This window comes from Doryrhamphus excisus, linkage group LG5, assembly GCF_037039965.1.
Source record: "Doryrhamphus excisus strain RoL-2023G ecotype Guam linkage group LG5, RoL_Dexc_Guam_v1.1, whole genome shotgun sequence".
Classification (NCBI taxonomy): Eukaryota; Metazoa; Chordata; class Actinopteri; order Syngnathiformes; family Syngnathidae; genus Doryrhamphus; species Doryrhamphus excisus.
This window is the reverse complement of record NC_136361.1, coordinates 12,674,511-12,686,790: the sequence shown is the minus strand read 5'-3', so window position 1 is coordinate 12,686,790 and position 12,280 is coordinate 12,674,511. Positions and strand designations below refer to the sequence as shown.

The following is a 12,280-nucleotide window of genomic DNA, read 5'->3' as shown; positions in this document are numbered from 1 at the left end:
AAACTTTGCAAATTCTTTTCAATTTTTTGATCATTCATTCATTTTCTACCGCTTATCCTCACAAGGGTCGCGGGGGTGCTGGAGCCTATCCCAGCTGTCTTCGGGCGAGAGGCGGGGTACACCCTGGACTGGTCGACATGAGACAATGTCAGTTTCATCTCATACGATTCATGATCTAAATCTTATAGGAAACACCTAGTCTATCATTTCATATTCAATTCATTTTCTTTTTTCCATTTATTTAGTTAAATATATACACTTTTATTTCCTCATTTCCTTTATTTTTGCAGCAACCTATTTGCATCCATCCATTTTATGGACCGCTTACTCTGAAGAGGGTCGTGGGCATGCTGGAGCCTATCCCAGCTGTCTTTGGCCGAGAGGCAGGGTACACCCAGGACTGGTTGCCAGCCAATCACAGGGCACATATAGACAAACAACCATTCACACTCAAATTCATACCTATGGACAATTTGGAGTCACCAATTAACCTAGCATGTTTTTGGAATGTGGGAGGAAACCGGAGTACCCGGATGCACAGGGAGAACATGCAAACTCCATACAGAGATGGCCGTGGGTGGAATTTAACTCGGGTCTCCTCACCACTCGGCCGCCGTGCAGCTCTTTTGACCATTTTCGGTTACAATTTTCAAGAAATTCAATTATCATGATCATCGTTAAGAAATTCCCTGTATAGAGTCTGCTTGTCAATTATTCCGAGTGCCTAGACATTGACATAGTACTATGAAATGAGGCCACGGTGTTAATAAACATATTATATTTGAAAATAAATTGTCACTTTTTCTCGTTTCCAATAAATAGCAACAAAAGTAGTGACATTTTTACTCAATTGAGTTCAGCCACAAATAATTGACTATAAGAAGGTCGTCATTTAGAAGATAGCAGAAGATGCTAGCAGAAGAATTTACAAACAACACAACTTCCAAGCAAAGTTCAGTCACTTTCACTTTCTCTTGTTCCTTATCAACCTCCCACCCCACCACTGTTGTTCCTGTCACATTCTGTCCTCTGGACTGTGACCCTCAGCTGTCGCCTGTCAACAGGTGTGTGTATGTGCATGCGTGTGCTGAAAGTGAGCCTGTTGGCACACTGAAAATAATCTGCCACTGTTTGTAAAAGAGCCATCAAAATCATTTCACTTTTTTATGTCAGGCAGAATTAAAGGTGTGTGTGTGTGGTGTGGTGTGTGTGTGTGTGTGTGTGAGTGAGGGATGGAGGGAGTAAGAGAGACTTTACTTACGAACTGGACTTGGACACGCTCCGTTGGAGTTTCCCAGATCTCCTCCTAGGAGAGCGCCTGGAGACCAGGACGAGCAACATGAGCATCTTGTACATGAAGAGCAGCACTCATCAGTGATGCATATTCCACTTAAATTACATCCCACTAGGAAATTCCACGTTAATCATTCAATCAAGTGTCTGCTTGAATAGAGTGCTCCAGTGTTGGATTCACATCATTTAAAATGGTCCTTGAATCCCAACTACATGGATTCAATTGTTAAATGCTTTTGTTAAATACGACTTCATCTGCATGATCATCACTGCTTGAATGATCCACTGACTGGTCACTTCATCAGGTGATTATTACATCTTAATAATAAATACAAGAACTAATGCAAATCTATTTGCAATGGTGAGTTGATAATAGTAGTATTTTGCAGGAGTGTACTGCATTATACCGTGAGTGGTTTATAATATTTTAACCCTCAGTCAATCAGAATAATAAACAGATTGCTGAATGAATACCTTCCTGTCAATCAAAAGTCAACATTATTATCTTTGTAAAGGCTGATTTAGATAGGGTGCCTAATGAAGTGGCTGCAGCCCAATCATGTAAGCGTGAAGACAAGCTGTGGGCGTCAACAAACGAGCGATTCAAAAACATTTTTTAGGTGGTAGAAGTCGTTTGTCTTTTGTGCGCCGCACCTCCCAAAGAGGAGCTGTCAATCAAAGCGAGTGGGCGTCACTTCACAGCCTGCTGTTCTTTTTGAAGACAGGCTTTTGTTTCGTCTTTGTGCGTATTTCCTGCAGTGGATGAGGTTTCCTTGCGTACAAACCTCATCAGTCAGCGAGCATCAAAACAAGTCAAAGCTGTCAAAAAAGTAGAAACTAAAACGAGAAAAAAAATGGTGGAACTTTTGGCGTCTAGTACCTGCGCTGGCAGGTCGCTGTGGCAGTCCTGGTGAAACGGTGTTCCGCTGCAGGGCTGGTTGCTGTGGCGACAGGAGGCGGGGGTCTGTGAGGGCGGAGGTGACGAAGGAGGTGGTGGTGACCAGGGCGCCGCTCGGGTTATTACTGAACTGGAGGGCGGCGGCCGGTGGAGCGCTCTGATTGGACACTGGCACGGTGACTGGCATGGAGAAGGTGGGCTGTGGGACGGCAGACTGGTAGAGAGAGAGCGAGAGAAAGAAGGGGTGGAGTTTATAGTGTGGCCGTGGTCGACATGTACTGTACACGTTCAGTCAGACAGGTGGTCAGTTAGCTTAGCAGCCGCAAAGCAAACGAGCCTGGAGGTGGAAAAACAGTCACACCAAAACAAACAAACATGAAGAGTCATTCCCTCCTGAGTGATGTCACTAAGCCCCACCTCCCTGCTAATGCTACATGGCCCCCGATACTGAGGACAATATTCTCTCTCTTGTGATCACCCAACTGCTAATGCTAATGCTAATGCTAATGCTGCAAACCACAGAATTTATTCACCTAACCTAACATGCCACCGCTAATGATACATCCTAATGCTAATACCACATAACACTGCTAACGCTAAAACCTACCGCTAATACTACAGTACATCCAGTACAGCTACAGTACAGCTAATGCTATATTCTACCCCTATTGCCACAGTCACAACGTAATGCGGTTCTACACATGCAAGAGACCTATGTCCCTTCCTTTTTTTTTAAAATTATTTTTAAATGTACAAACATTTAAAATGCAAGATCAATAACCATACTTCATATATGTAATACATTGGGGGGTTACTTTATTTGTGACTTTAAATACTTTGTTACAGTACGGATGCTTTTATCGTCTACACTGAGTTACATAAAAATATACACAATGCACGTAGCGCAGACGCAAACATCATATCCAGTTACACATAACCTGCATGAAAACAATAAAACAACACATAAAATGCTGTCATATTTGAATGTAAACAACCATAAGCAAAGTGCAATGATTCACCTAGTTTTTTTCTAACCGCGGAAATACCATCCATATGCTAGAAAATGCTTTTATCTGTATTTTTTCATCCTGCTGAAAAAAAACCAGGATCTGCTGGTATGCTGGTCTGACCAGCATAGACCAGCTACCAGCAAGAAGACAGAACATATGCTGGCCATGCTAGTACTTGGTCTGTGCTAATTATACACTTACAACATGGATATAAGAAAAAAGTCAATTATTTTGTAATTTCTCAAATCTTAACGTTTTTGTGAGTGTGTGCGGCATAGATTAAAGATGCCTAAAATACATATATAAAATATGTTCTGCACATTGGTGGAATCGCTAAAAATGTACTGTAGGTACAAAAACATAGGTCTCGCGCATGCGCAGAACCGATCGCGTAATTGCATAACATCCAACCTAACGCTACACCCTATCACTAATGATACATGCATCGGTCAATGCCACCTCCCACCGCTAACACTAACACATACCAGTGGTGCTAAATTACTGCTAAAGCTACATCTGCATTTTAACTCCTTAGTATGACTTCACTAGCTGTAAAAAATAGTAAGACCTTAATTTTTTCACGTTACATAAGACACAATATCCTAAACAATATCCTAAACAATATCCTAAATCTGTGATATTTGAGTAGTTAGTAGGGCTTGGAAGGTTTATTACCAGTGACAATGTGATCAAATAATTACTTTTGGGGTGAAATGCTGTGGAAATGAGCTCTCCCAACGTCTCAACACACACGCATTCAGAGTTGAGCATGCAAAGTGACTTGGAGGAGGGCCAGAAAGCGTCATGTGTCGCATCCATGCCAGGTTACACGCTTCAATTGTGGATCAGGTTATTGGTGCCTTTTTTGCAGCGTGCACGTCACATTCCCGCCACATCCCATCAACCCCTCTGAAGGTGCACGTCACATGGAAATTGATCCTGCTGCACGGGCTCCCACGTGTCTTATATCATTGATCTTTGTCTGTAGTCCAAAGCCAACTAACTCTTGAGTCCAAAAAGTAGACAGGGGGCGATCCTGGAAAATGAAGGCCAAGGACCTTTGGGCTGTCCCGCTATATGACCCAATTCTCCGTGCTGCATGTGGAAGTGAAAGCAGGACTTCTATATAAAGAATATGGGCCAGAACTGCTGTGTTCTGTGCTGGTACTGCCTACATGGGACCCACTTTAGCTCCCACGAGGACGAGGGCACACAAGATGAGAGAAAAATGTGTGACGAAGAAGCTCCTCTCTTTAGTGAATGGAAACTTACATGATGACTTTTAAATAACTTTCATTCATTACCTGGTGTTGACTATGTACGTACATATTTGTCATCTTGGTTACTTTTAAAGCACTTCTCTACATACACAGTATACACACTACTTTCTTGTCTACTTGCAATAAAAGTGCATGATTACAGCGGAAGGACCATACGTACTGTATTTCATGTCAAAATTACAAGAAAATATTTGATGTCTTAAGTGAGACTTGTTTTTTTATGTTTACAAACGTGATAAAGGCAGTAAAAAGTCTTCTCAAGTCAATCTGCAGTTATTGAAAATAATGTCAGATACAAGGTTAAGTGCCTCGTCTTGTGTTTACATTTGGCTTTTATGACAACACGTTTTTAATGGTGTTTTTCTAATCCTTTATTTGACCTTGAGCCATGCTGACAGCGAAGTGAAAAATACATAAATAATGTATGAAGAGTTAGCAGGAATAATGTATAAAGTGTGATTATGAGGCAAGAAGTCAATCAAACTAACTACCTACCATTCCATCCATCTATTTCTTTATGGGCCTGCTACACATTTGTAAAACTACAATTATAAACAAAAACAGCAGCAACAATTTGTGGCTAGCTGCCCATTTTATGGGCCTGCTACACATTCTAAAAAAAAAATTGGTGGCCTGCTGCTGCCATTTTAATGGGCCTGCTGCATAATCTAACAATACAATTATAAAAAAAAGTGTGGGCCAGTAGTCCATTTTTAAGGGCGTGTTACACATTTTATTACCAAAAAGCTGCACATTTTAAAAATACAATTACAAAAAACCCAAGCAAAAATATGTGACCCACTGCCAATTTTTATGGGCCTGCACACATTCCAAAATATTGAGAAAAAAAAAGAGCAAAAAAAGGTGTAACGTAATGACAAAAAGCATTTTTTTCCCCGTACATTTATATCTTCTTATCATCTTCAGTTGGTTTTAGCCTTTTTCACTCAATGAAAAAAATCTTCCTCCATCAGTGGAAAAAGCTTGGACAGCCCTGATCCAGACATTTGGTTTCTCATGTAGTCATTTGAGGAGCTAATCTATGACGTCTTTTATTTCAGAGGCACCAGGATCAACAAACCTTTTTTTCCTCCCTCCGCCTGCTGTGCTGCTGGCCCCCTCCCTTCCTGAGGAGGTGTTGGGAGTACAAGTGGGATTAAGCGTGTATGTCCTGGCCTCTGGCTGCTAGACTGGGGATTATGATGATGCTTCTGTTAGGACTTTCTTTGTAGGTGTGGATGGGCCAGGTATGGTGGGGAGGTGGGAGTGTCATAATAAGACATTTCTGCTTTTTTTTTGAGGGCTGAAGGGGGGGGTTCAATTGTTGTGATACAATTTAGGCTGAGGCTTACTGAAATAACTCCTTTAGCGTATCACACACTCCACTTCACTCAATCACTAATGGTATACAGTATGCCCAGAAACAGAGAAACTATGTTATTTCTTGTATATGTTCAGCTGCATTTTCAAAATACGACGTGTCGAGAAGGTGTGCCGAGTGAAGGAATAAAATCTAAGGTCATTCCACTCAGGTGGAAGACCATTAAAGTGAATTTTGGAATAAAAGCTCTCAATGTGACTGTGCACGTTTCCCCGGTGGCCAATCAAAGGTCGACCGGGAAGCGAGCTCGTAAATCGAGCGCTGGTGGTTAAAGTGACGTTAATGGCCTGATTGAGCGAGACGGAGAGACATGCATCGCGGTGAAAGTGCAGCAGTGGAACCGTGAGGGCAGTAAGAGGTGGAGCCCCGTCACGTCCGGAGTGCGTCCAGTCAGGGGCGTCGCCAAGGCAACCGCACGCCTACTCTGTGAAATGTGCTTCACAAGTTGCAAATTGTCTGCTCGAAGGCGTGAACCTCTGGTAATTACTTGTGTGGATTATTCCAATAAAGCGTGTTTTGATCCTTGGTTGCTATGACAGTTGAGGATGTTGTTGAGCCCCCCCCTCACAAAGCTGCGCAATTACTTTTATACAATGATGATCAGTGACGTGCTGTGTCCATGTCTTGACTTTTATCTGCAGTTTATTGTCCCATCTGCAATAATAATGATGTAACATGCTTACATTAATCTCCTGAGACCCAGCAATGCATTTTATGTCCTCTGTAAGGGACAAGCAGTTCATGTAAAAACACTCTACAAGCGTAAAAACTATTACGCCATAGAGAAGGCATCCAAGGCTTTCCAGTGGTTTGTAATTTTTGGGGGGGTTGGGGTTGGTCCAATGAAAGACAGCAACTAGCATGTTTCATCTGGACAAGAAAAGTAAATTATTGTGTTTTTAAGCGAAACTGAAAATACTGAAAACAACACATGTTGCCCTCCTTTGTTGTATGGTTACACCCTGAAGTAAAATCATGCAGAAAATCCAATTAGAATGAATGCTGACTGTTTTTTTTAAGGAAAAAATGCAAAAATACAAAATTTTAAGCCTATCACGTCTGTGTCACTAAATACTATTAGTGAAATAAGTTGGAAAAAAAGACATATCAAATTATATTCCACCTAGTTTATATTTTGAAGCAAAGAAAAGTTTATTTTATCATTAAATTTCCAATTTATGCACCATGTTCTCATGAGCAATTTAGTAGGCTATGGTACAAAATGTTAGGATAATATTATTCCAGCATTATTCCAGCAACTTGAGCTCGGTCTACACACTCCACACACATACCTGACATGCTGCGTTGAAAAGGCTTTCGAGGTTCCATTGTAATAATGTAATAATATCAATAACTTCATAGAAAGAGGAGTTGCATTGTGCGTGTCTGCCTGCCTGACCACTGGGGGGGTCTCAGTCACACACCATTAGGGGGTGATGTGCCGGGTGAGGGGTTACGTGGACGAGGAAGAGGAGTGAGGATGGTGAATGCGAGTGCTCTGTGAGTAGTCAGCGGCCGCCGTCGGCAGCCTGAAAACTGCCGGAAGCCCGGTCAGCGGCAGGAGCAGCATGAGGAGGAGGAGGAGGGGCACGGGGCGGGGTTACACAGAGGCGTGGCGGTACTCACTGACAGCCTATAGTTCTGCATCATTTTATCAAACTCCTCGTCAATTTTTTTGTATTTCTCCTCAGTGCGGGGGGTGAGGGAGAAGGGCTCCTCGGGGTCTGGGCTCTCAGAGTCCCGGTGCTCTTTCTTGTTCAGAGCCTTCATTGCCCGAACACCAGAAAAAGAAGAGGAGGAAGAGAGAGGAGGAAGAAGAGGTAGATAGAAGCAGGAGAAGAAGAAGAAGAGAGAGATGGGGTTAGGCAAGGTGACAAAAGTGTGATGGTACTCACGCCGTAGCGCTTGAAGATGCTGTCCAGGTCCTCTGTCTTTCTGTACTTGTCGTCATTTAGCGGGCTTTGGTCGATGGAGTCGTCGCCGTCGGGCTCAGGGCTGTTGCAGCCGTTAAAGCCTTTCTTTCGCAACGTCTGAGGCAGCCAGAGAGGAGGAGGAAGAAGCACATTTACATACATTTACTTTGACAGGGTAAACCACTTTGACTGTCTTTATTTATCAATAGGCTACTTTCACTTCTTCTCACACACTAAGGGCGTATTCACACTAGGTCAATTGTACCGTGCCTTGGCTCACGTTCCCAGCACAGCACAATTGCCATCCCTTGGAATGAGACCTGGACCGGGAGGGAGATCTGGACCTGACACGGCGAGGCCCTCACAAGTTATTAATCATAAGTGACACATTGCATAATAGATCCAAAATCCAGGCTCAAAATGATCCAAAAATCATGTGCCATAAAATACGTGTCATTTAATTCATCATCTCACTCCTCAGTAGAAATAATCACAATTAATCTAAATAAGACCAGAAAGAATCCACAAAGCCACAGAAGTGATGGGATATGAAAACAGGTTCAAATGTCAGCGTGAACTCACTCACAACGTGGGATCACACTCAAGTCCATCACAGTACAAATGGCCTAATGCAGGGCTTCCGAAATGTGACTTGGGGGGGCATTTGCGGCCTGTGGCTGTTTTATTGGAAAGAAAACCCCAACAAGAATGACAAAAATCAACAGTAATTTTCCTTTTAAAGTTTAAAGATTAAAGAATTTTTTTAAGGCATAATAATATGATAAATAAACAAAACAGAGAAATTAGGTTGCAGAGGATATTGGGAGAATAAAGTTTACAAAGATTATTTAAGAAGAAAGTTGCAAAAAAACAAAAGGGGGGGAAATATGTACAACTATAACTAGCATCAACTAGGGTTGGGCGCACAAATTGTTCCAATGATAAGAAAATGACTTATATTGGTATAAATTATCATTCTAAAAAGAAAAGAGCAGAACAGCAGAGAGGCTGCACTGCGTGGTTAGCGCGCAGGCCACACAGCTCGGAGTTCGGGTTGGTACAATCGGGTTCGATTCCCCACCCGGGCATCTCTGTGTGGAGTTTGCAAGTTCTCCCCGTGTGTGCATGGGTTTTCTACGGGTACTCCGGTTTACTCCCATATTCCAAAAACATGTTAGGTCAATTGTCCATCGGTATGAATGTGAGTGTGAATGGTTGTTTGTCTATATGTGCCCTGTGATTGGCTGGCGACCAGTCCAGGGCGTACCCTGCCTCTTGCCCGAAGACAGCTGGGATAGGCTCCAGTATGCCCGCGACCCTCGTGAGGATAAGCAGTATAGAAAATGAATGAATGAATGAATGAAGAGCAGAGTTGATGACCTAGAGTTGATGGGCAAAAGATGCTGAAATGGCAATAAACACCAGCGAAAGTTGGCAGGACCTCCTCTTACGCGGCGCGATTGGAAGCTAGTGGGGCTAGCCTGGATGGGTATATTTTCACTGCGCTGGTGTTTTACCACTTTAATGTAAGGAGTGTTTTACAATGCCGGTTAACGACGTGCAGGTTCTGAGTGAAAAAAACCTAGCACTCAGCTCGTCCTACAGACATTCTCAACACACTATTGACCTTCAAAATAATAACGCCATCTGTGTGAACAAAATAAGAGTGTGATAAAAAAATATCTTACGTATGCAGTTGGAATTATTGTACATCAGTGACTACGTCTTAAGGTTATGGTTGTACTTTTTATAGAAGACACCAGTGATTTTAATTATACTTCCATATCGTGATGCATCCCAAAAATATTGGGATACATGCTCAGGTCCATGTCGCCCCAAACCTAATATCTACATGCATTGTTTTACAAAATTTAAAAGTGGCCCTTGCATTCTTTCGTTTTTCAGTGTGAGATTCTCGTTGGAAAAAGTTTGGACACCCCAGTCTAACATGAGTATGCCGATTGAACCCGTTCATGCCTACGCTGGACACGAGCAGTAAATATCAAATGTAACATTTTGGCCTGGAAGATGAGAGAACACACGTAAGCTTGGAAGGACAACTCAATCTGCACTTGGTCAGCCAGGAGGTCAGAAACATCCAGATAAACAAGAACCGTCTTCTAGCCAAAGTGCACACAGGGTTGACGTCATGCTACTTACTGTACAGCATGTGCAAAGCTGAACTCCAAGTCACACGGAGGCCTGGCACCTCCGCACTGTCTAATCAACAGACTAATCGGTGTGAAAGGAGAAGACATTTGGGTCACGTCAGCGTTCGCCCACTACCGCAAACAGGAAGAGGCGCACAGGCTCTTACTTTCAGAGGATTCAACTAAACGAGATTTGCCGTTAAGAAGCTTTGCCCGGTGGACCGATGACCATGCAGTCTGCAGCATGAGCCACGCAAGCTGGACGGACTTCTACTGCTTCTAGCCAGGAAATAGGGAAAAAATCTTCTCCAGCCTTGAAGTCCTTTAGAAACCTGTGTTTCCCCCGAGCTTTGGGGAAGTGGGAGCCACAGACACAGACAACTGCAGACAACTGCATTGCAATCACTACCCCACAATTTTCACACATCTTCATCACGGAAAGCAAAATAAAGACGTGTCATTTCATTAATGAGGAGATCAGATGATTCATTGAAAACGTGACCGTGTTGAGACAGAAATTGCATGCTGTCATGTAAATATGATAACATGTGCTTACTTCATTTGTTCTACAAAAGATCCATGTATCTGGCTGAACACTACATTATAAAAAAACCTAAATAATTTGTACATCCAAATGAATACATAACAGACACACAAAAGGGAAACAATGCAAAATGCATATGGGTCATTCTTCATAAAGGGCTGCCAAAAGCGTGACATGGCAAGTAAAAATTAAAAACCCATTAAATTTTTTACTCACTGTTCATAATGCAGTGGTTTTCAAACTGGGGGGTGCGACATTATGATGGGAGGCTGCAGGGCTACCATGAGCACGGTTCATTATTAACCCTTCATGTGCCAGACTTTTTTCAAGAAAATATTCAGTTTTGATATTACTAACTTTGAAAAGGTTGGAGCCTGAAAATGGCAATAGATGAAGGCATACTGTATGTAACTGAGAAAAATCATCAGTATGACCCGAACTTTCTAATGGGAGTAAATTCACTCAGCTAATTTGCATTATGACATCAGCAGACTCAAAAATGGTCAGCGCCCTGTCTCCATGATACCCAATAAGATCTACTTTTCATACTCGTCTTTCATGCAAACACGGGAATCATAATCACCATTTACAGCAGGATACTGAAAACCACAGCGGATTTCTATGCTATTAGAAGTGTATATCCTTCAGCGCAGTAATTTCATGGGGGGGGGGGGGGGGGGGGGGGGGGGGGGGGGCGCTGCAAAAAAAAGTTAGGGAAATACTGGTTTGATGAAAATCTCAAACATTTTCATGAAAAAATTTAATTTCTTCTCATTTATTTTTTTAAATAAATGTTGGATTTGCACTTTGTAAAAAGCTATTTTGACATTTCAATGTGATTAACAAGTGCCTCACTGTTTCTTTAGTTTTCTGTGAATAGACACAAACAAAATCATCAATCAATTATATTGGTCTCCAATTTTTTTTTCTAATAATTACCCATTTTTGGGGTCCCTGTCAGTCAATGACCCTTAACTGCCTTAACTTTTCCATGCTCCGAGTTTCACAGTGAGCTTATCACGTCTTATCACATAAACAGCCAAACTGAGCACATTGCTCTGGTGGATCCTGCTCTGTCAGGAAAAATGGAGACAACCACAAACTTACTCACATCATAAAAAATATGAATAAAAGGAATCCCTGGCTGGAATCCGTCCATAGTGTCCCAACTCTAAACTCTAAGTTCTTCACAGAGACTGAGTCACCAACGTTCAGATCCTTTCTTTGGGTACTCAATTCAGCGGAATTATACATTGATAAATGGACTACTTCGTTAAATGCAATGTTTGGCCGTAGAATGACCGAGACAGTATGCAAAAACCAAGACATATTTTTGGCAGTAACTGGCGTGGAAAACCAAATCAGGCCACTTGTCCAGTCCAAAACCAATGTATCTGCTTCTTTATCTAGACTGTTGTCCACCAAACAAGAGCTGTCCTATCTAGACTTGACCATAACCTGATGAAATTAAATGTCTTCAAAAACAACCTGAACCGTCGAGTTGCGATCGATAATACAAAGACCTATGGGCAGATGAATGAGAATATTCACAGATAATCAAGCATGTGCTCAACAACACAGTAACAGTTAAATATTTTTGTGTCTCGAGAATGAACAAATATTTATTCACATTATGGTATTGTAGGCTCACACACAAACACAAATGCGGTGTCACATGGCTAATTGAGAAGCACACTGTTGCAATCCGCACGACTTGCAGACGCTCTGATTAAAACTCGACTCCCACTGTGAGTCTCCACTGAAGGCAAGTGAGGATGACTCAAGTGCATGCAATCCAGGCGAGGAGGAAG

The 12,280-nt window shown here is 42.2% G+C and overlaps 1 protein-coding gene across 7 annotated transcripts in view; it reads right to left on the bottom strand.

Annotated features, from left to right (window-relative positions):
* mef2d (myocyte enhancer factor 2d) overlaps positions 1–12,280 on the bottom strand; it is a 98,215-nt gene that overhangs the window by 19,721 nt on the left and 66,214 nt on the right. For 4 of the 7 annotated variants that reach the window (XM_078790718.1, XM_078790717.1, XM_078790720.1 and 1 more), the window contains 3 exons: positions 7,489–7,626; positions 2,174–2,405; positions 1,262–1,318 (listed from right to left, as the gene is read on the bottom strand). In XM_078790718.1, the coding sequence (XP_078646844.1) occupies positions 1,262–1,318; positions 2,174–2,405; positions 7,489–7,626 (427 nt within the window). Of the gene's footprint in view, positions 1–1,261; positions 1,319–2,173; positions 2,406–7,488; positions 7,627–7,757; positions 7,893–12,280 lie in introns of all 7 variants that reach the window. The other 3 variants (XM_058053754.2, XM_058053757.2, XM_058053758.2) reach the window with 1 other exon arrangement.